The 23,629-nt window shown below is 48.4% G+C and overlaps 1 protein-coding gene across 1 annotated transcript; it reads left to right on the top strand.

Annotated features, from left to right (window-relative positions):
• Window positions 1-241: 241 nt before the first annotated feature.
• On the top strand, window positions 242-21,409 carry LOC126155385 (uncharacterized). Its single transcript, XM_049916224.1, has 3 exons — window positions 242-268; window positions 11,637-12,478; window positions 21,364-21,409. Exons 1-3 carry the CDS (start codon window positions 242-244, stop codon window positions 21,407-21,409), a joined length of 915 nt encoding a protein of 304 aa, XP_049772181.1.
• The last annotated feature ends 2,220 nt before the right edge of the window (window positions 21,410-23,629 follow it).

Raw genomic sequence — 23,629 nt, 5'->3', positions numbered from 1 at the left:
ACCTGGTGTGCCACCTACTGGTTAACTTCCAGGGGCTGTTGGCCGCTAACTCAAGAGGTCCACAGTTCGTGACAAGGTCATCTACCGACCTGTCCACCATTGCCCATGTGGTTCTGCTTGCCACCACCCATGTGAACCCACGTCACTGCTGTGAACCACCATCCATCACACTGAGGACTACATTTCGATTCTGCACGCCTTTCACAGAGTTGTCTTCATGGCAAATGCCTCGACTGCCGCGATGGCAGTCAGCGCCGCCTCTGGAGTGGTGAGTGCGTCACCTCCTTCGGCCGCTAATGCTGTCCAGGCTACGCTGCACGTTGGCTGGGAGAGGAGCAAGAGTTTCGTGACGCGCGAGCAGCGAAAGGGCGTTTTGCGTCGGCAGGGACGCAGAACTTAAATATGTGGCGAATTTAAATTTTCCCAGAAAATTAAATCACAAATGCATTAACTACTGTCCACTGAGGGTGTCTCGGTAAAGCGTTCAAATGAATTGCTGCTTTAACAAAGGTGCTAATATACTGTACAGTATTGAAGGGTTGCATGAGAGAAACTGAAAAGAAAGCTGCTGGGTTGCTAATAGCTACTCGTAGATGATGAAGATTCGCTCTAGACTTACGTGAAGCGCAAAAAGAAATGTTCAGCAATATTTTTGGAGCGAGAGAGGGTGTGTTGAGCATATTTTTTCAAGATCACTTAAACAACGATAAAGTTTCAAAGCATATTTCAGATTATCAGTTTGCTCGTTCTTTAACAGCTGCCCTCCTCGGCACTTAAACACGCTTCAAGCTTTATAGCACACTAGCTGAATAGCCGCCATTTCCTGGGCATACATTTATTCCAGTCTTCTAAGAGACCATCTCCTTATTGAGCATCTGTCGATCTTCGCCTTCGCTTCCTCCCTGTCTTTCTTCTCCTCTCACCCCTTCTCTCTCCGTCATCATTTCACCTCAACAGGAGACGTATTTTTTACCCCCAAGGTATTTCTTTTCAGACTAATATGTATACGAGATTGGACTGAAATCGTTCCATACGTCTAAGATTTGCTCGAATATACAAGTCACGTATATTCGACGTATTTGACATTTATGCATGTGTTTCACCTATGTCTAGTGAATTTCGCTCTGCAGTTTCATTTTTACGCAACTCAATTTTTATGATCACGTATCTCCTGAACTACGAACTGTACAGTGGTTTGGCTCTGCAGGTACATGCAGTGATACACGTGAATTGGAGATTGTTGGCGAAATTAGTTATGAATACTTATCAAAGAAGTAATAAATTAAAAATGTCATACATGATGCCAAAATTTTTCATGTATCTCGGTATTTGAACTGTCTTGTACAGTCATTAGTCTGGCAAACGTTGTTTGCAAGTTACTTGAACGGATGGTAGCCAGTCGGCTCAATTGGGTCCTCGAATCTCCGGATATGTTGTCCCCTTACCAGTGTGGCTTCCGAGAGGGACGGTCTCCGATCGATCATTTACTTCGCTTGGAATCCGCAGTTCGGCAGGCTTTTTCCCAGCGCCGCCATTTGGTTGCAGTATTTTTTGACCTTCGCAAGGCCTATGACACGGCCTGGCGCCATCACATCTTACTTACACTTCATCAGTGGGTCTGCGGGGCCCACTCCAGATTTTTATACGCCAGTTCCCGTTTCATCGGTCGGTCAGAATTCGGGTTGGTACTGTGTTCAGTTTTCCACATGTCCAGGAGAATGGCATGCCACAGGGTTCCGTATTGAGTGTACTTCTTTTCCTCATTACCATAGATGGACTTGTGGCCTCTGTCGGTCCTTTAGTCACACCTGCTCCGTATGTGGATGATTTCTGCATTAGGGTTAGTTGCTCCTCGATTGTAGAGCGGCAGCTCCAGGGAGCTATACGGCATGGACACTCACACAGGTTTCAATTCTCTCCTTTAAAATCGCGGGTGGTCCACTTCTGTCGCCGTGCTACGGTCCATCCTGATCCGGAGTTCTATCTTGATGCACAGATTGCTAGTGGTCCCACAGTTTAGTTTCCTGGGTCTTCTTTTCGACAACAAGCTCACTTGGCTGCCTCATATCAGAGTTCTAAAGGTAGGATGTTTCTGTATACTCAATGTCCTTCGCTTCCTTGCCACACCTCTTCAGGTGCGGACCACTCCATCCTTCTCCGCCTTTGTCGGGCTTTAGTGCTGTCTAGCTTGGACTATGGTCGTTTATGGTTCAGCTACTCCTTCCACACTGTGCCTCGTGGATCCGTTTGGCCACTGGTGCCTTCCTTATTAGCGCTGTTGTTAGTTTCCTAGTTGAAGCTGGGATCCCCTCTTTCCGTTCGGCGGTCCCAACTTCTGGTTTCTTATGCAATCGCTGTCCGTTCCTCTCCCACTCATCCTTCCTATTTTATCCTATTCTCAGACCATGGACGTCGCCCTCCTGATTCCCGCCCTTGGGCGGGTTTACCGGTTGGGCTCCACCTTGCGTCTCTTCTGTGATTTTCAGCTTACTTCTTTGTCCTGTCTCCCACGTTCCTTTCCCAACACCCCTCGGCCACGAATTCGGATGTATCTCTGCCGAGGTCCGAAAGATTCCATTCCCCCAATGGTGTTCCGTTGTTTTTTCCGCCGAATTTTATGGAAGTTTCGGGATGCTGTTGTATTTTACACCGATGGTTCTAAATCTGCTGATCGTGAGAGATATGCCTTCACGTCCTCTGTTGGCACGGAAAATCATCTCCTGCCAACTACATGTGGGGTGTTTACTACAGAATTGATGGCAATTTCCCAGGCCCTTATCTTCATTAAACAGTCCCAAATTAACCGCGTTTTGTTATGTACGTACTCAATGAGTGGCCTTCAGGCTATTGACCGGTGTTTTTTCCGCCATCCCTTGGTCTCGGCCATTCATGACCATCTCACTGATCTACACCGTGCTGCTTGTTCCGTTGACTTCCTTTGGGTCCCTGGCCATGTGGGTTTCCCAAGTAATGAGCTTGCTGTTCGTTTGGCTGTGGGAGCAGTCACTTACCCCCCCCCCCTTCTCTGTAACCCCTACTGCAGCGGATTTACGGCTTCACATCAAATCCCCACTTCGCACAATCTTGAGCTAACTCTTGGGAGACTACCTCCCTGTCTAATAAACGTCGTGCGGTTACGGTGACACCTGTTCTGTGGCGCTCTTCATTCCTCTTCTCCTGAAAGGACTCAACCACCCTGTGTCGTCTCCGCATCGGCCATACCAGGCTGACCCATGGTTTTCTTTTGCGTGATGAGCCACCCCCGCTTTGTGGTTGCGGAGCCTTCCAGTCAGTAGCCCACATTTTGGTGGAATGTCCCCTTCTTTTGGCTTAAGTACAGACTTCCTTGCACTTCACCTTTAATGTTGGCTGGCGATTCCTGGATGGTTGAACTGGTTCTCAGTTTCCTCCGTGAAAGTGGTTTTTATTCTCAGTTTTAAGGTTTTTAATCTCTGATGTAGGGGCAGGGCGGTGAGGGTTGGGGTGTCTCCTATTGTAATCTGTTTGGAGATTTCTGACTCCTCTCCCTGGCGAAGATCCTCTTTTGTTTCCCTTTTACTCCGTTTTTATCACTTTTTAGAATTGGTTAGTCTCCTTTTACAATACACACTTCTACATTTAAGCAGTTGAACGATTTTAAATAGGTGATCTTGCCTCTACAGCATCAGAGGTGGGATATTTCCTGCCCATAGCAAAGCCTTGGGGTTACTCTCTTGCTGACTTCCCTCATTTTGTTTTTACCATTGACAACACGACTGCACGATTACGTTTTTTAGCCTTTTACCTTTTATCGTTCTGACTTTTCTGAGATGTCAAACTGAATGGACCACATTTGAAACAAGACTGATGACCTTGCTGTTTGATCCCTTCAACTCCAATCCACCAATCAAGGTGTGCTTTGCGCTGATTGGATGTATGGTTGTTGAGGTGGAACAATTGTTAGCAGGCAACCTCTGGGAACCTGTCACACCTGAGTTGTATAAGGCTTACTCACGCAGGCAGAGCTCTGTCTGAGTGGATCTTTATTTCCCTACCTGCTCGTGGGACCGATATGGAACCCTCAAAATAATCTCCCAGCGGGAAGGTGAACCACCTGGAAGAATTCACACCCATTCATCCATAAGAATAAGAGCGGCTAGTCTGCATAATACTTCAGACAGCAGTAACAAGGCTCATGGAGTCATCAATGTGTGTCTGGTGATAGAGGAAGGAGGGGGACATTTGAAAAAGTGTCCCCCTTTTATATCCATAAGGGTTTGGAAGGCCTTGCTGGAACATTAAAATCTATAAAACGATTGTGTAATGGCACATTGTTGGTCGAAACTAACAGGTAGACGTTCAAGAATCGCAGAAACTGGGTGACTGATACCGTTTGACATGCATACCTCTCAACTTCAGTAAGGGTGTTGTCTCGTCCCGAGATATCATGGACATAGACATAACAGAACTGAAGCAAGAATGGGCATCCCAGGGAATAGTCGATGTGGAGCAACTGAAGAGTGTGCCACTTTGACACATTCAATTCTCCGACACTTCCTGAACATCTTACAGCGGGGTTCCTTCGACTTAATGTTCGGCCATACATTCCAAACCCTATGTGGTGCTATGAATGACAGCGGTTTGGCCATACAACCATGATCTGTGGAGGTGAAGCCATTTGCGGAAACTGTAGAAAAACCGCTGATAAGGCTGGGACTGACTGCCCGTCTCCGTTGATAGGCGTGAACTGCTGTGGGAACCACCCAGTCAGGAGCCGAGACTGCCCTTTCTGTACTGGAGATACAAAATACAGGAGATAAGTGACAAAATGGGTCCCCCATGCCGAAGCCAAAAACAAATATAAGGCGACGAAACTACCTGTCTTTGCCACCTCATATTCTTAGATTCTCCAGAAACCTAGTCCCAAGGCGGTCGCTTCGTCACAGACGACACCTAGTGTGCCTATATCCACCACAAGCACGTGCACTGGAATGTCTACATGTCAAGGGAAAAAGATTAAGGACAAAGCAATACAGGCAGCTGCACCAGAAAGGCCAACAACAGTTCTGCAGCGAGCATTCAGAAGGTATAAGAAAAGCAGAGTGCCTCTCGACGCCCCCTTTCCCCCTCATCCTCGAAGGGAGTGGGTGCTGGGAAAGGCTCACGTCGTTCTGGTCAAAAGCTGTTCCTATCGCCGTCAGACGTTATTCTTTCCTGTCTGACTGATGAGGAAGATAGCATAGTTGGATGCCTTGGATCCAGGCAGCCCCTTCCCTCCCCCTTGTTCTTACAGCGCTTCACCTCCCCAGTGCAAAGGTAGGGGTAAATTAGAAGTGCCCCGACGACATGGCTTCCATACTTCAGTGGGACATGAATGGGTTCAGGATTCATGTGAAGGAGCAAACTTCTAGCGCAGGCACATCTCTTGTGCTTTTGTTTGCAAGAAACGCATTTTAAAGATACAGATGTCTCTGTGCTACAGGGATATAAGTTATACCACAAGGATGACTTATCGGAGGAAAGGGTCAAGGGAGATGTCGCAGTGTTCGTGACTAATGTGCACCACTCCTCTGTTCTCCCCTTGGCTACTGACCTGCAAGCAGTTGCAGTTTAAATTCATGTGTGTCAAAGGATCACTGTTTGCTCACTGTATTTACCTTCGCAAGATGCACTAGACTGAGGCTCTCGTGGATCTTATTGCACAACTCCCACGACTATTCCTCCTCCTGGGAGACTTCAATGCCCATCATGTCCTTTGGGGCTCGACCAATACTTACACTGGGGGGTTGGGGTTTGGAGGGCCTCATGTTGTCTCACGATCTGTGCATCCTCAACATAGGTATTTACATTTCTCTACTGCTACTGGGTCATTTTCAGCCATCGTCCTCTTTCTGTTCTCCCGTCCTCGCCGTCCCTGTTTACTGGGAGATCATTGACGACCTTCATTCCAGTGACCACTTCCCAATACGCCTTCACCGCTAAACTGCTCACCACCTGAAGTTAAGCCCCCAAAAATGGTCAGCAGGGCTAACTGGACACGTTTCAGCCAGCTGGATGTGTCTGAACACTGCAACAGTGCCCAAGGATGGGTGGACCACATCACCAAAGTGATCCATTGTGCTGCTGACCTCTCCATCCCAGAGTCCTCACGTCATCTTAGAAGGCTACAAGTACCTTGGTGGACAGTTGAGTGTCATTCCGCAATCTGGGCAAGATGTGTGGCTTTTGGATATTTTAAATGCCGACTGACAAATTTTGGGTCTTCAGATTCTCGAGGGTCAAGATTCGACACGTCATTAGGAAGAGTAAGAAAAGGTCATTCCAAGCGTCCTTCGACGCCATCAATCGTTCCACTTCTATAAATGTATGGGAAGGCGAAACTTCCTGGCAGATTAAAACTGTGTGCCCGACCGAGACCCGAATTCGGGACCTTTGCCTTTCGCGGGCAAGTGCTCTACCAACTGAGCTACCGAAGCACGACTCACGCCCGGTACTCACAGCTTTACTTCTGCCAGTATCTCGTCTCCTACCTTCCAAACTTTACAGAAGCTCTCCTGCGAACCTTGCAGAACTAGCACTCCTGAAAGAAAGGATATAGCGGAGACATGGCTTAGCCACAGCCTGGGGATGTTTCCAGAATGAGATTTTCACTCTGCAGCGGAGTGTGCGCTGATATGAAACTTCCTGGCAGATTAAAACTGTGTGCTGTATGCTGATGGGATGCATGATTGCAGAGGCTGAACAGTCATTAGTTGATAACCTGTCGGGAACAGGCCGCACCTCAGTTGTATAAGGCTTACTCAGACACGTGGGGTTTTGAGTGGACGCTTGGTTCGCTATCTGCTAGTGTGACAGAGATGAAATCTTCGAAATCATCTCCCTGTGGGTAGGGTGTACCGCTTGGGAGTATTCACGCTCAATCCTCTAAACGAATGAGGGAAGCTAGCTCTCCTGGTAATCAGCATCAGTTTGGCTATAGTAACAGGGCCCAAGGAGCCACAAATCAAAATTTTTGGTCATAAAGAGGAAGGAGGGGACGTCTGAAAGTGTCCCCCTTCTATATCCATAAAGGCTTGGAAGGACTTACTGAAAGCGCGTAGTCTGTTAAGTGGCTGCGGAATGATTCCATACTGGTAGACTAACAGGGCAAAGCAGGTGGAACAACTTACAAAAACTGAAAAATTGCGTAACTATGGTGTAACTATTGAACTGCTTAACTCCGTTAACTCTTGCAAGGGTCTGGTCACATACTGTGAAGTAATGGATATCGAACTTAAACAGGAATGGGCATTACAGGGGATAGTGGACATAAAGCAAAGAATGTGGAGGAATAAAGGAGAAATTGAGATCACCAACCCTATTTGGTCCTACAGATTCCAGAGTTTTCATCACAACACGCTGAGTTGTTGGGGTGAAGTGATCTGTGGGAAATGTGGAAAAGCAGCCTATAAAGCTTGGATTCACTGTCTATCTCCAGCAGGCTGCGTTAACTGCTCTGAGAGCCACCCAGTCTGGAGCCGAGACTGCCCTGTTTTTGCAGAGGAACGAAAAGTCAGGAACGAAAAATCAGCAAGCAGATCTCATATGCTGAAGCCAAAGAGGAATATAAGGCGACGAAACCACCTGTCTTTACCACTTCTTATGCTTCCATGGCGCAGAAACCTGTTCCTAAGGTCCACGCCTCGATGCAGACGTTATCCAGTGTACAACCATCCACCACCAGCACCTTCACTTGCATGTGTACATGCCAAAACAAAACGAGTAAGGATAAAGCAATCTAAGCAGCCAGCTCAGAAAAGACCAGCAGCAAGTCCGTAGTGTCAAGAAGCCACACAGTGCCTATCAACGCTCTTTCCCCCTCATCCTCGAAGGGACAGTGTGCAAGGAAAGCTTCATGACGTTAAAGTCAAAAGCTGTCCCGAGTGCCGTCAGACGTCATTCTTTCACTTCACATCATGCAGTTAGATACCTTGGATCAGGCACCCCTTCACTCCCCCTCGCTCTATAAGTAGTACTCTCTCTCTCTCTCTCTCTCTCTCTCACTACGACGTATTTCCATCAACCGTACACCTTTGAGTTATGAGGCTATGTGTTCCACAAAAAGGATGACATGAGTGGAAAGAGAGCTATAGGAGGCATAGATATCTTCGTCAGTACAGACTACCACTACTACTACTACTACTACTACTACTCGCCTCGCCTCACTTATGAATTAACAGGCAGTTGCTTATCAGTGCAAGTGCGTCATCCGCTGACAATGTTCCCTTCACTTGCCTCCATAAGATGCACTTCATGAAGCGGCCCTAACCAAACTTATTACACAGCTCCCCCCCGCCCTTTCATCCTCTGTGGTGATTTTAACAAACACATTCTGCTTTGGAGCTCTGCAACTACCTGCCGCAGGGGTAGGGCAATTTAGACTTCCCATGTCACCATGCACATACTTGCAGTGCAGGAGAGTGATCTGTCACGCATTTAGCAACTGGGTCGTTCTCGCCATTGATCTCTCGGTTTTTGTATGGAAGTGATCACTTCCCCATCTAGATTCACCTGCCAGATGGGATGGAACCCGAAAGGAAAACTCTGCGATGGGTGTTCGATAGAGCTGGCTGGACACTACATAGCCAGCTGGCCCAGTTCAAACATAGTGAAAAGGTAGAGGCATGGGTGGATCATATTTCAAAAATGATCCACCACGACACTGCAGCATCCAGTCCACAGGACAACAGAAGAGGCAAACTGTCCCCAGGTGGAGTGCCAAAAGCCGCTCTGCAATCAGGACCAGGTGTGCGCCTCTGTGTAGGTTCAAGTGTTGGCCAACTGCAGAAAATCTTCCAGCCTTTTGGGTGATGAGGGCAAAGTGTCGCCGAATTTTTCTAGAGGGCAAGAAGAGGTCATGGCAGCAGTTCCTGAACATAATTATTCCACCAAAAGTTTTGTTGTGTGGGAAACCATCTGGAGAATTTCTGGGAGAGGAGGCAGCAGCCCCATGGCTGCTCTAATGGGGAATGGCATGCTCCAAACCAATCCTTGAGACATTGCCCAGACTATGGTGACGTATTTTTCCACAGTTGCTGCAACAGCCAGTCACGATCCAGGTTTCAAGCGCCATAGAGCAGTTGGTGAGAGGTGTAGTTTGGATTTCGGTTCACCTCTGGTGATAACTGTGCATTCTCTATGGCTCGTGACACATACGCTGGTCACGACGTGATCCATCACTGTAGACTGTCCTCGTACTTAGTAATGCCATTTGGTCTTTCCTGACTCGTGGTGTGAGGCAATTTCAATTCTTCTTTTTAAACCTGGGAAAGACCATACATGCCCAAGTAGTTACTGTAGTGTTTCCCTCACTAGCTTGGAGCTGATGGTAAACGGTCTTAGAATGAAGGCAATCACTTAGTCACTTTCTATGTGGGTTCAGGAGGTATCGATCCACCTTTGATAACCTGGCCCTGAAGGAGGTGGCTATACGACATACTTAAACGTTGGCATCACCTTCTATATTTTTTGAGATCGAGAAGGCCTAAGATACTACTTGGAGGCATCTTATCTTGGAGCAGCTTCACGAGTGGGATTTTCGTGGTTGTCTTCCCATTTTCATTCAGTCCTTCCTCTCGCCTCGATATTTTATATACCGAGTCGGTGATATCCTGTATGATCGCTTTGAGCAGGAGAATGGTGTTCCTCAACATAACGTTTAGAGTCTCTCTTCGCCATAGCTATTAATATCATTGCAGTCACAGTGAAAAGTCCTGTCCAGTTTTGTTTGTTTGTGGATGACTTCGTTTTGCTCTTCAAACCTCGCAACAACACATCAGTTCCTCCCAGGGGGTCAACAACTCTTTCGTGGATATGTATGTAGCGAGCACGGGACCCCGAGCTAATGTGGCCCTCCTTCCTTTCCGGGCTGCATACCTCCCTTTTCCGCATCCTTCCCTATCCCCCATCTTCGCTCCCCCTCCCCTCACCACCGGCTCATTCCTTCCCTTTCTCCCCATCTGGGAGTGTTTCGTGCCTATGTCTGGAGACGGACGCTCGAAAATGTAACACATTCTTCGTTTTCTCTGGTTGCACGCTTTCATCCTTCCTTTGTCCTTCTCTTTTCCTTACCTCTTCTCTTTACCCTTTTCTCCGCTTCTTTCCTTTCCCTTTCTTTTTTCCCCCCTTTCTTTTTCCCCCCCTTTCTTTTTCCCCCCTTTCTTTTTTCCCCCCTTTCTTTTTTCCCCCCTTTCTTTTTTCCCCCCTTTCTTTTTTCCCCCCTTTCTTTTTTCCCCCCTTTCTTTTTTCCCCCCTTTCTTTTTTCCCCCCTTTCTTTTTTCCCCCCTTTCTTTTTTCCCCCCTTTCTTTTTTCCCCCCCTTTCTTTTTTCCCCCCCCTTTCTTTTTTCCCCCCCTTTCTTTTTTCCCCCCCTTTCTTTTTTCCCCCCTTTCTTTTTTCCCCCCTTTCTTTTTTCCCCCCTTTCTTTTTTCCCCCCTTTCTTTTTTCCCCCCTTTCTTTTTTCCCCCCTTTCTTTTTTCCCCCCTTTCTTTTTTCCCCCCTTTCTTTTTTCCCCCCTTTCTTTTTTCCCCCTTTCTTTTTTCCCCCCTTTCTTTTTCCCCCCTTTCTTTTTTCCCCCCTTTCTTTTTTCCCCCCTTTCTTTTTTCCCCCCTTTCTTTTTTCCCCCCTTTCTTTTTTCCCCCCTTTCTTTTTTCCCCCCCTTTCTTTTTTCCCCCCCTTTCTTTTTTCCCCCCCTTTCTTTTTTCCCCCCCTTTCTTTTTTCCCCCCCTTTCTTTTTTCCCCCCCTTTCTTTTTTCCCCCCCTTTCTTTTTTCCCCCCCTTTCTTTTTTCCCCCCCTTTCTTTTTTCCCCCCCTTTCTTTTTTCCCCCCCTTTCTTTTTTCCCCCCCTTTCTTTTTTCCCCCCCTTTCTTTTTTCCCCCCTTTCTTTTTTCCCCCCTTTCTTTTTTCCCCCCCTTTCTTTTTTCCCCCCCTTTCTTTTTTCCCCCCCTTTCTTTTTTCCCCCCCTTTCTTTTTTCCCCCCCTTTCTTTTTTCCCCCCCTTTCTTTTTTCCCCCCCTTTCTTTTTTCCCCCCCTTTCTTTTTTCGCCCCCTTTCTTTTTTCGCCCCCTGCCCCCCTTTTTTCGCCCCCTGCCCCCCTTTTTTCGCCCCCTGCCCCCCTTTTTTCGCCCCCTGCCCCCCTTTTTTCGCCCCCTGCCCCCCTTTTTTCGCCCCCTGCCCCCCTTTTTTCGCCCCCTGCCCCCCTTTTTTCGCCCCCTGCCCCCCTTTTTTCGCCCCCTGCCCCCCTTTTTTCGCCCCCTGCCCCCCTTTTTTCGCCCCCTGCCCCCTTTTTTCGCCCCCTGCCCCCTTTTTTCGCCCCCTGCCCCCTTTTTTCGCCCCCTGCCCCCTTTTTTCGCCCCCTGCCCCCCTTTTTTCGCCCCCTGCCCCCCTTTTTTCGCCCCCTGCCCCCCTTTTTTCGCCCCCTGCCCCCCTTTTTTCGCCCCCTGCCCCCCTTTTTTCGCCCCCTGCCCCCCTTTTTTCGCCCCCTGCCCCCCTTTTTTCGCCCCCTGCCCCCCTTTTTTCGCCCCCTGCCCCCCTTTTTTCGCCCCCTGCCCCCCTTTTTTCGCCCCCTGCCCCCCTTTTTTCGCCCCCTGCCCCCCTTTTTTCGCCCCCTGCCCCCCTTTTTTCGCCCCCTGCCCCCCTTTTTTCGCCCCCTGCCCCCCTTTTTTCGCCCCCTGCCCCCCTTTTTTCGCCCCCTGCCCCCCTTTTTTCGCCCCCTGCCCCCCTTTTTTCGCCCCCTGCCCCCCTTTTTTCGCCCCCTGCCCCCCTTTTTTCGCCCCCTGCCCCCCTTTTTTCGCCCCCTGCCCCCCTTTTTTCGCCCCCTGCCCCCCTTTTTTCGCCCCCTGCCCCCCTTTTTTCGCCCCCTGCCCCCCTTTTTTCGCCCCCTGCCCCCCTTTTTTCGCCCCCTGCCCCCCTTTTTTCGCCCCCTGCCCCCCTTTTTTCGCCCCCTGCCCCCCTTTTTTCGCCCCCTGCCCCCCTTTTTTCGCCCCCTGCCCCCCTTTTTTCGCCCCCTGCCCCCCTTTTTTCGCCCCCTGCCCCCCTTTTTTCGCCCCCTGCCCCCCTTTTTTCGCCCCCTGCCCCCCTTTTTTCGCCCCCTGCCCCCCTTTTTTCGCCCCCTGCCCCCCTTTTTTCGCCCCCTGCCCCCCTTTTTTCGCCCCCTGCCCCCCTTTTTTCGCCCCCTGCCCCCCTTTTTTCGCCCCCTGCCCCCCTTTTTTCGCCCCCTGCCCCCCTTTTTTTGCCCCCTGCCCCCCTTTTTTTGCCCCCTGCCCCCCTTTTTTTGCCCCCTGCCCCCCTTTTTTTGCCCCCTGCCCCCCTTTTTTTGCCCCCTGCCCCCCTTTTTTTGCCCCCTGCCCCCCTTTTTTTGCCCCCTGCCCCCCTTTTTTTGCCCCCTGCCCCCCTTTTTTCGCCCCCTGCCCCCCTTTTTTCGCCCCCTGCCCCCCTTTTTTCGCCCCCTGCCCCCCTTTTTTCGCCCCCTGCCCCCCTTTTTTTGCCCCCTGCCCCCCTTTTTTTGCCCCCTGCCCCCCTTTTTTTGCCCCCTGCCCCCCTTTTTTTGCCCCCTGCCCCCCTTTTTTTGCCCCCTGCCCCCCTTTTTTTGCCCCCTGCCCCCCTTTTTTTGCCCCCTGCCCCCCTTTTTTTGCCCCCTGCCCCCCTTTTTTTGCCCCCTGCCCCCCTTTTTTTGCCCCCTGCCCCCCTTTTTTTGCCCCCTGCCCCCCTTTTTTTGCCCCCTGCCCCCCTTTTTTTGCCCCCTGCCCCCCTTTTTTTGCCCCCTGCCCCCCTTTTTTTGCCCCCTGCCCCCCTTTTTTTGCCCCCTGCCCCCTTTTTTTGCGCCCTGCCCCCTTTTTTTTTTGCCCCTTGGCCCCCTTTTTTTTTTGCCCCTTGGCCCCCTTTTTTTTTGCCCCTTGGCCCCCTTTTTTTTTTGCCCCTTGGCCCCCTTTTTTTTTTGCCCCTTGGCCCCCCCTTTTTTTTTTGCCCCTTGGCCCCCCCTTGTTTTTTTGCCCCTTGGCCCCCCCTTTTTTTTTTGCCCCTTGGCCCCCCCTTTTTTTTTTGCCCCTTGGCCCCCCCTTTTTTTTTTGCCCCTTGGCCCCCCCTTTTTTTTTTGCCCCTTGGCCCCCCCTTTTTTTTTTGCCCCTTGGCCCCCCCTTTTTTTTTTGCCCCTTGGCCCCCCTTTTTTTTTTGCCCCTTGGCCCCCCTTTCTTTTGCCCCTTGGCCCCCCTTTTTTTGCCCCTTGCCCCCCTTTCTTGTTGTGGTTGTGGTATGAAGGCCGACCCACGCATTTTCATGCGTAGCCAGTGATGGGGTAATGCATAATTCCTCGCCCCGGGTAGACAGGTAGGACACGCACGTACCCCCTCGTAACGGCCAGGCCCAGGGAGGGGTGATTACCCAACTATCCACCACCGTGGATTACGTTTACTGTCTGGAGCTTTTTACACCAGCCCTGTGGAAAGCCTTTATGCTAAGACTGCTGAACCTTCGCTGTCCAATTGGCGACCTGTCTTAAGTCGTTATGCTAGCCATTTGTCTTTCATGCCTGCTAATCTGGCCCATGACATTTTTTTCGACGCCTCCTTGGATTTAGGGTATGCAGGCCACCCTTCCTCCCTACTACCACTGGGAGTCTGCTTCCGTCAACTGCTCCATTCTCTTTCCTTCTGCTTTCCTAAAACTTTGACAACTTGGGGTACAGCACCGCCTTGGCTCCATCCCCGGACCTGCCTGCTCCGTGACCTGTGACAGTTACCCATGGATGGTACCCCTTCACTTGTTTATCGTCGGGCATTTTCTGCTCTATGTGCACAAATGAAGGAAGCCACATTTATTTACACTGATGGCTCAAAAACATAGTTTGGTGTAGGGAGTGCCTATATTGTTGGAGACACCCCAAATCGATTTCGGCTTCCCGACCAGTGTTCGTTTTATACTGCGGAGCTTTACGGTGTTCTCCAGGCTGTCCAATACATTCGTCGCCATCAGCGGGTACAGTATGTTATCTGTTCAGATTCTCTCAGCTCTCTCGGCTCTCTACCCTGTCCACGCTCTGGTCCACCGGATTCAGGGCTGTCTACGCTTGCTCCACTTGGGGGGGCGTCTCGGTGGCGTTCCTCTGGATCCCAGGACACGTTGGTATCTGTGGAAATGAGGCGGCCTATATAGCGGCCAAGGTTGCAGTCTTTCTTCGGCCAGCTATTGGCACGATTCCCTTCGCCGATCTACGGAGTGTTTTATGTCGTCGTGTTGTTCTTTAATGGCACGCACATTGGTCGACACTGCCCCATAATAAATTGCGGGACGTGAAAGCTCTTCCCTGTGCTTGGACCTCTTCCTTCCGAACGCGTCGTCGGGAGGAGGTAATTTTAACTAGACTCCGGATAGGGCACTGTCTTTTTAGCCATGGACATCTTTTAAGCGACGATCCTCCCCCACTCTGTCCCCACTGCTCTCAGCTGTGGACGGTAAGACACCTTTTACTTGAGTGCCCCTATTTTACTCCGTTACGCGCCCGTCTACAGCTGTCGCCTGGTATATCGTCCATTTTAGCAGACGACACGCGCTCAGCCGATCGCGTTCTCCAGTTTGAGTGCCAGTGAGATGACGTCAGTCATTTGAAGCTCTTTTTGGGGACAATCAACCCCTTTCTGTAGTGGTTTTTTAAGCTTTCCTTCTGCTTTTAGTTTCTCCAATTTGAGTTTCGTTCCCATCGCTGCTGGTTTCCATTTTCTTTTTTTACCTTTTCCTAAGTCACAGACCGGGCGCTAATGACCATAGCAGTTTTGCGCCCTGAAACCAAAACAAAAAAAAAACACGTCAGTTGCAGCTAACTCTCAACGTTTGGATGAATGGGCACAGAAGAGTGGTTTTAAATTTTACACCAAGAAATCTGTGTGTCCCTATTAACCATTGTCGTTCCATTTTAAACTTTCCTGAATTGAGGAAGAGGGACACTGTCCTTCCTTTTAAAGACAGTGATGATTCTGGACCTCATATTTGACTCTAAGCTTATCTGGTTATCACATCTTACGGACTTGGAAAAACGGTCATTTAAGGCTTTGAGTATTTTAAAATGTTAGCCATAGTACCTGGGGAGCAGACAGGACTTGTCTGCTCCAGTTTTACAGGGCATTTGTGCGATCTCTGCTCGATTATGGGTGCATGGTGTATGGGTCTTAGAGACCCTCTTATTTAAAGATGTTGGATGTTGGGCACCAGGAAGGTATTTGGTTGATCACTGGGGCATTCAGAACAAGCCCCATACCAATCCTCTGTGCAGAGGCTATTGAACCGCCACTTCGTCAGACGGCTACTTACGGTGCGCCAGGTGTATAAAGCACCGTCCACACCGCACCATACACACCCGCCTACTATACCGTTGCTCAGCCTCCACTGGAAAGGTTTTTCCGTAACTGGCTACAGGCAACGAGGCCCCATAGGATTCGTGCACAGGACCTGCCTTCTAGAGAGGGGTGTGGTCGGTCTTCATGTTTTACATCGCGGTGGTAGCAGTTTTCCATCTTGGCTTCTCCAGATTCCAAGACTTATTTTAGGCCTGACGAATTTTAAGAAAGATCGTATGTTAGATTTCACATTTCAATCTATTTAACATTTTAGATATGCATCACGGTTTCACAGTAGTGTACACTGATAGCGTCAAACAAGGGCATTCCCTTGGCTGCTCTGTCGCGTTCCCCGATCATCTCACCAGGATTCGCCTTCCTGATGAGTATACTGTTGTCACAGCGGAGCTCACGCGATCCTGAAGCCACTGGAATAGATACGACGTATTCGGGGCGAACGGTTTCTCATTTGCTGAGATTCCCTTAATGCCTTCCAATCGTTACAGAACCTGTACCCAGATGAGTAGTTGGTCCAGCTGATATATGACCAACTGTGCTTGCGCCAACGGCAGGGTAAGCAGGTGTCATTCTGCTGGGTACCAGGACATGCAGGGATATGGGGAAATGAACAGGCCGATCGGGCTGCCGTGGAGGTCTGCAGAGGACAGGATATAGCACTGTCCTATTCCCTGCAGGCTGTCGTTTCTGCACTACACAGGAAGTGCATGCAGTTATGGGATGAGGAATGGCTGGCTGTGACGGCCAATAAGCTCGGTTGCTGAAGTCAATCACCTGTCCGTGGCGTTTCTCCTGCCAGTTACTCAGGCCGGATGAAGTGACACACTTCTCAGAATTGGGCACCGCCCTCTCTCACACAGCTTTTTTCTATGGTGAAAGGATCTTCCGTTTAGCGATGCTTGTGGCGTGCACATCTGTCCACCATATTTTAACGGAGTGCATTTTATATCGTGATGCGAGGGTAGAATCAAATATTGGTGGGGATCTGTCATCTATTTTAGCTGATGATAGGAGTCTGGGCTCTGACCTAAACTTTTAGGTTGGAGGTTTTAGTGTGTTGCAGAGTGGCTGACTTCTCCTTTTTTTATTCTTGTGGTCAGCCAGCCACGTACATTTGCTATACTGTTTTAGCTCCTTATACCACTTTTCTTCCTGTGTCTTTACTATTGACACAGTACTTCGTTCGGTGGTTCTGTGCGGGTATGCACATAGTTTTCCCACTTTTGTTACCTGTGTTTTACGTATTGATTTATCTTCCTGTGTTGTGTATTTTACTGACTCTCGTCTCAATCTATTTTCGCGCGGGCGCCCATACAAACATGTCCATCCATCCTTTTTCGATGTTCTGTGAAATCCTGTTTGGCAAGGACCCCATACAGCACATCAGTAGACTAGCAGAGGACGAAAAAGCGTAGTGTAGTCAGCCTAGTAGACCTATTGAATCTTAAGTGTTCCACTAATGAAACACGGTCTTTATTTCGCTTTCAGCACATCTGTAATGAGTCCAATTTGTTATTTGTAATTGCAAGCCTTGAATTCGGTCTTTGGATTTGTGATTCATGATAAAACACTCAGTGGATTCCTGTTACTAGACATGTAGATAATCTCATGCTTTCCACTATCTAGTCAATTGTCACTTTCACAGCACACACTTAAGTACATTCTTTTGCAGTTTTTGATCTGACGGCTAGACTGGAAACAACAATCATCTGCAGACAATCTTAGAGAGCTGCCCAGATTGTCTTCTAATCCATTTATATAGATCAGAAACAGAAGAGGGCTTAAAACATTTCCTTGGGGAACACCAGTTATCACTTACGTTCCACTCGAAGACTTCAAATGACTATGGACTGTGTGAGACCTAACTGACAAGAAGTGACGAATCTGGTTACACAACTGAGACGATACTCCGTAGACACGGTTTGATTAAAAGTCCCTTTTGACGATGTCAAAAACCCTTTGGAAATTTAACAATATTGACCGTTCGACGTTTCGCTCGAGATCACTAATTACTTCGTGAAAATAGAAGTATTTGTGTCACAAGAACGGTACTTCCTGAATCTGAATAGACTGCTTATCAATGAAACAGATTAATGACAATTTAAAATGTTCAAACACAGTATGTTGCGCATATCCTTCTGCAAATGAACGTTAGTGATACGGGTCGGTAATTAAATGTCTTACTCCTGTCGCCTTTATTGGGTATTAATGTGACCTGCGCAACTTCCGGTCTTTCGGTGCGGAACTTTCATCGAGCGAGAGGTGGTAAATGATATCTATGTACAGAGCTGCTGTATCAGCATATTCTGAAAGATACGTAAACCTTATACACTGTAGACCAGGGGCCACGCCTTTGTTGATTTAAGTTGCTTCGCTACACTAATGACATCTAAGTTACTGATGCTGGTAGCTGTTCTTGATTCGAAATCAAGAATATTTGCTACATCTTGTTTGGTAAAGGAATTTCAGAAAACTGTTCAGTAACTCTGCTTTAGTGGTACTGTCATCGGTAAAACTACCCTTGCTATCGTGTAGTAAAGGTAGTCATGCTGCAATTGTCCTTTAGATAGAACCAAAACCTCTCTGCATTTTTTCGGATTTAGTTTTGTTCTACATACTATTAAATAAATTTCGCATTGAAGTGCATGCTAAATTTAAAGCTTCAGCAAAACATTGCCAATCTTAGATTTGTATTCTAAATTTGACGTGACCTTCTTGTTGCTTCTGAAACAGTGTTCTGAATTGTTTCGTGTACCCAGCCGGACCAATACCACCTCTTAATGTATTTGATGTAGTTATCTTCTAATGTCTGTAGATACTATTATTTGAATTTAAGCCAAATATGGTCTTCGCAGGCTGGAAGGACAGGACTCTTGGGAAGAAGTCAAGCAGAATTTTTGTTCTTTAAGTATATCTTGCGTTTAGTTTTTGGCTATTACAGTACAGTCTTTCTACAATGCCCTTGTGGTCACTAAGCCCTATTGCCGTTATGATGCTCCGTATTTACTCATGATTCTTTGTTAAAAGGTAAAGTATGTTTTGCAACCATTTACTCTTCGATTGGGCCTCTGAATCAACATAATTTTCTGAGAAAGCATTGATTAAGATTGATTTTTTGTGCCTACCAGATTTTAGACTCGTTTTCGTCAACATATCGATTGTAGATTGAAGTCCCCACCAATTTGAAACAGTTCAGCAGTTGTATCAGTTGAAGGATCGGGAAAAAGAACGAATTATGAATACGGCTTGTCAAAAAAACCTATACTCTTACCTTATGTCCATCCTACGGAGAAAAGGGAACAAAATTTCAAGGTACCCCAGTTCCGTGAAACTCTGAACCATTCAACTCGCCGTGAGTTGTAGTGCTCGCCCCAATCAATTACGTACGAAATCAGGAAGACACCGACCTCAGCAGAGTCACAATTACTCTGAAATCTGTGGTGAACATTAATAAAACGGGCAAACTGCAGGGACGGATCTCTGACTGGAAATGGAGGAAAAAGAGACCCATGAACATCTGTCCGGAAATGCATTAGTTTCCCTGGTAGATGTTGCTGACGAATGGAAGTTCCTCTGACCACGAGCCATGTGTTCCTTGTGTGTTGAAGGCCCTGTTGTTGACGCAGGCTACTCTAAGCGGGAGAACGGTCCGGTATCCATGTCTGGAACAAGCCGAGATTCTTTGTGTACGGCCAAGCAGACGGAAAAAAGTAGAGGCAACACGGCTGTACCAAAACAAGTAGTCTCACTGACGCCAATCACATCACACAACATTTCTAGCCCTTTTTGGATATTTGGGTGATCACGGGTCCTTTCAGATGGACGAAAGTGCGAACTGCGCGCACACCAGTTTTGGAGGACAGGTTTTGGTACAGCTGTGCTGCCTCTCGGCCGTTTCCATCTGCTTGGCCGTACACGAACGCCATCTCGGCTTGTTCCCGATATGGATACCGGGCCATCGTGCTGCTTACAGTACGCTGCGTCAATCTCTCGGCGTGCAATACAGAAGGCACACACGGTATTTTGCAGAGCAGCTCACTCGTTAGTGCCATCTACTGTGGCAACGATGGGTTTCCGGATACATGCTCCTATAATCATTTTTTCTCCACTCAGTCAGCAATCCATCTCTGCAGTTCGTCGGTTTTGTTAATGTTCACCCTGTATAAAGGAGAGATAATGGAGCATTATGTTGAGGACGAACGTACTTTTTGATCTAATGAATAGACACATCAAAAGTTTTGCATCACTCCGGTTCCCAGAACTCCTGAAGATAGACGTTGACTGTGGATATTGTATCACAGTCACTTTGCCCGGGTTTAGTGACATCTCCGAACAGTCAAAGATGTAAACCATGCATGAGCAGCGCCTATTAGTCGGAGGGGGTCCGACAGCCGATCAGTTCCAGTCGTTCCACCAGGAAGGAGCTACATGGCCCGTGTTTGTAGTTTAACCATGCTTAGACGGTCAATAGCGCGGTTCGATCGCATACACGTTACTTTGTGCTAGGAAAGGCTCTCAAGGGAAATGTCCAGGCGTCTCGAAGTGAACAAAAGCGATGGTGTTCGGACATGGAGGAGATACAGACAGGAACTGTCGATGAAATGACTCGCTCAGGCCACCCAAGGACCACGACTGCAGTGGATGACCGCTACATACTGATTACTGCTTGGAGGAACCCTGAGAGCAACGCCATCATGTTGAATAATGCTTTAAGTGCAGCCACAGGACTTTTTGCTAAGACTTAAACTGTGCGCAATAGGCTGCATGATGCACAACTTCGCTCCCGACGTCCTTGGCGACGTCCAGCTTTGCAACCACGACACCTTGCACCACGGTACAGATCGGCCCAACATCATGCCGAATGGACCGCTGAGAATTTGCATCACGTTCTCTACATCGATGAGTGTCGCATATGCCTTCAGGCAATTGTCGGAGACGTGTTTGGAGGCAATCCGGTCAGGCTGAACGTCTTGGACACACTGTCCAGAGAATGCAGCAAGTGGGGTTCGTTGCTGTTTTGAGGTGGCATTGTGTGGGGCCGACGTTCGCCGCTGGTGGTCATGGAAGGCGCCGTAACGGCTGTACGATATGTGAATGCCATCCTCCGACCGATAATGCAACCATATCGGCAGCATATTGGCGAGGCATTAGTTTTCATGGACAATTTGCACCCCCATCGTGCAAATCTTCTGAATGACTTCTTTCAGAATGACATCGATCGAGTAGTGGCCAGCATGTTATCCAAACATGAACCCTATCGAAAATGCCTGGGATACATTAAAAAGGGTTGTTTATGGACGACGTGACCCACCGACCACTCTACGCCGAATCGCCGTTGAGGAGTGGGACAATCTGGACCAACAGTGCCTTGATGAACTTGCGGATAATATGCCATGGCGAATACAGGCATGCATCAGTGCAAGAGGACGTGCTACTGGGTATTAGAGGTACTGGTCTGTACAGCAATTTGGACCACCACCTCTGAAGGTCTCGCTGTATGGTGGTACAACATGCAATGTGTGGTTTTCACGATCAAAAAAAAAAGGCGGAAATGTTTGTGTTGATCTCTCTTCCAATTTTCTGTACAGGTTCCGGAACTCTCTGGACCAAGGTGATGCAAAACTTTTATGATGTGTGTGTTTCTCATTCTCGCATAAACTGCATGTCCATTGAATTGAACTTCAGTGTACGAAATTATATTGACGGCTCTGACATAAATGTAATATTCCGATGTATACTGATGTCATTTGTCCAATGGTTTTGATTTGTGAAGACATAATCAGCACAGGCTTTGAAAATGAATTTCGGAATGGCAAAGCCAGTCATGTAAATAGTCAGTTCAGGACATTTTTTGTAGTATTTGTCTGACATTCTGAAGGATTAAGATGGAAAAATTTTAAATATTTTCAGCCATGTTTCCTTAGTAGCTACTTGGATTACGCTTTTTTATGTGCTTAAGGGAGAGATGTGCCGTTACCACTCACAAGAGTATTTTATTTACAGGTTCCCGTCCGTGACACGAAGCACCAGCCGGAGGCAGCAATCGTAAAAACTAAGACTTTGTTTCACGATGGAAGGTAGTGGTGCCGAGCAGACAAACCAGCCGTTAAAATCTACAGAAAGTCAATTTGCGGGTGGAATGCAGCGCTCGGAGCAACGTAATCTGTCGGAGAGCAGTCGGGCGACGGTAGCTGCCGCTGTGGAGTTCGTCGCACAGGAAGTCTCGCTACCTGCCGAAAGCAACCCGTGTCAACGGCAAGCAACTGCAGCGGCCGGGGATGTGGGAGCAGTGGGTAGCATCGGCTGCAGCCACAGGGACAGCGATAGCAACAGTGGCAGTGGGTTTGGCACAGATACGGAACAGACTGACTGCACATCTTTGTCGGACCTAGATGAATATTACCGCAATGCTTTGGAAGCACTTCGGACGGGTGATCAAAAGGAAAGAGACGTTTCCATTTGGCTCGACAAATGTCAGGTTCTGGTAATAGCAGAGAGCAGTGAGCTTCATAAGTTTGCCACAGGTGTGTTAGGCACTGCTTGCATTGGAAACGTCGAGGTGCAGTCGATCGTCAGCGAAGGAGGAGACACTCCAGAGGGAGATAGCTACGAGCAGAGGTTCGAAGCAGCTGAAGATTACATACTTGCTGCCGACCAGTATTTTGCTACACGCGAGAATGCGAGGATGGGAAAATTTAAAGACACGATTGAAGAGACTGAAGATATCTCTGAAGCTATGATGGCAAATAGCAGAGAAGATTTTATGGAGAGCGTGATACTGAATCAGTGTCACGAGGAGACATGTGGAGAGAAGAAAGCGAACGTGAATAAAAAGGAGGGAAAGTGCGAGAGGCCACAAGATGAGTTGGAGGCGAAACGCAGGAGAATGAATAGTAGCAGTGAAAGTGCGATGATTGCACTAAGGGATGGACGGACTGCAGAAAAGAGCGATATTGGGGGTGTAGTAAACACGGTGGCCCAACAACGGGAACTGATGTCCGAACATGTGACGCACAGTAAACATGTAGGCGAGAGGGAGAGCGTGACAACAGAGGGTGGTGCTGAGAATCCTGATGATCAAACTAGCACCAGCAGAAGAGACAGTGAGGGTGGTGCTGTAGAAGGCCTTAGCGAGCCTACAGCTACCAGCAGCTGTAGCGAGACAGAAGAAGAAAGGCGGGTGGAAGTCGATAAACAGCGTGCTGTGGAGGAGGCTTGCAAGAGAGCTCAAGTAATACGAAAGCTGGTCACACGACAGCGGGAAGCTCTGTCGAGGATGACTGCCACGTCCGAAGCGCGCCTGTATAAAATGTTTTCGGAGTGTCATTTCCTGCTTACCTGCGTGAAAAACGCAGGTTACGTGTGCAGTTCGGCTCTAGAAGCGCACGGGATGGCCCAGATTGCACTGAAAGTAGCAGCGTGTTTAGGCACGGCAGATATAGACACCGTGAGGGGGGCTGCCGCCAGTGCGTCGCAGAGCGCAGACCTGGCAGTGGTAAACTGCGAGAAAGCGGTTCAGCTCCAGAAGGAAGCCGTCAGCGTCATGGAGCAGGCCATGGCGCCCCTGTTCGACGTTCACGATGATAAGCTCCTAGGTGAACACACTGTCCTGCAAGTCACCAGGGCCGCTGAGGACGTACAGCAGTTCGTAGACACAGGAGCCGATGTTAATCTGGACGAGCTAGCAAATAAACTCTATCAAATGGAATCGATGATTGACAAACTCTCGGAAGCTTTCCAAAGGGCAAAGAATGTTGATTTAATCACGAAACAGCTGGCTAAAAAGTTTGATGATGCCGCGTTCCATACCTCCGTCATAGAGGCCGTGTTTGGGACATCGTACTTCGTTCTCAAAGCGATGGCAGCAGCGATGAATGCTCTTGAACCCCTGTCTTGAGACCGGGTGCTCAAACAGCTGAACGTTCAGGGCGACAAAATGCTTCGTAACACACATCTGTAAGTCATGGATATTTTCCACACGGTGACGCACCTACAGATCGGGAGCTCTGGAAGGTGCCTGTAAATCTTATTAGTTTTAAACATCAGAATCCAGTTAAATTGGTTTCCGCAGTAATAAACGACCATAACTTTTGTCTACAAACATTTTTTGACTTAGTGACGAGTTAGATTTCAATCGTAATTCGGCAATCAGGAATTTCCTGTTTCCTAACTGAAGACATATTCAGTACGGCCTCAAACCTGTACGTGACAAGTTTTAAATTTTACTTTTATAATAAAAAACTTAATGGGACCTCCAGGGAGATGACGG

The sequence above is a fragment of the Schistocerca cancellata genome, chromosome 2 (assembly GCF_023864275.1).
Source record: "Schistocerca cancellata isolate TAMUIC-IGC-003103 chromosome 2, iqSchCanc2.1, whole genome shotgun sequence".
Lineage (NCBI taxonomy): Eukaryota > Metazoa > Arthropoda > Insecta > Orthoptera > Acrididae > Schistocerca > Schistocerca cancellata.
Note: the sequence above shows the minus strand (reverse complement) of the source record. Positions and strands in the feature narration are given on the sequence as shown.

Coding starts and splice junctions, on each gene's coding strand:
- LOC126155385 (XM_049916224.1), top strand. CDS start 242: ATGGCAGTCAGCGCCGCCTCTGGAGTG. Junction 269..11,636: donor TCAGCGCCGCCTCTGGAGTG/GTGAGTGCGTCA, acceptor GCCCCCCTTTTT/TCGCCCCCTGCCCCCCTTTT. Junction 12,479..21,363: donor CCCCCTGCCCCCCTTTTTTC/GCCCCCTGCCCC, acceptor TTTTATTTACAG/GTTCCCGTCCGTGACACGAA.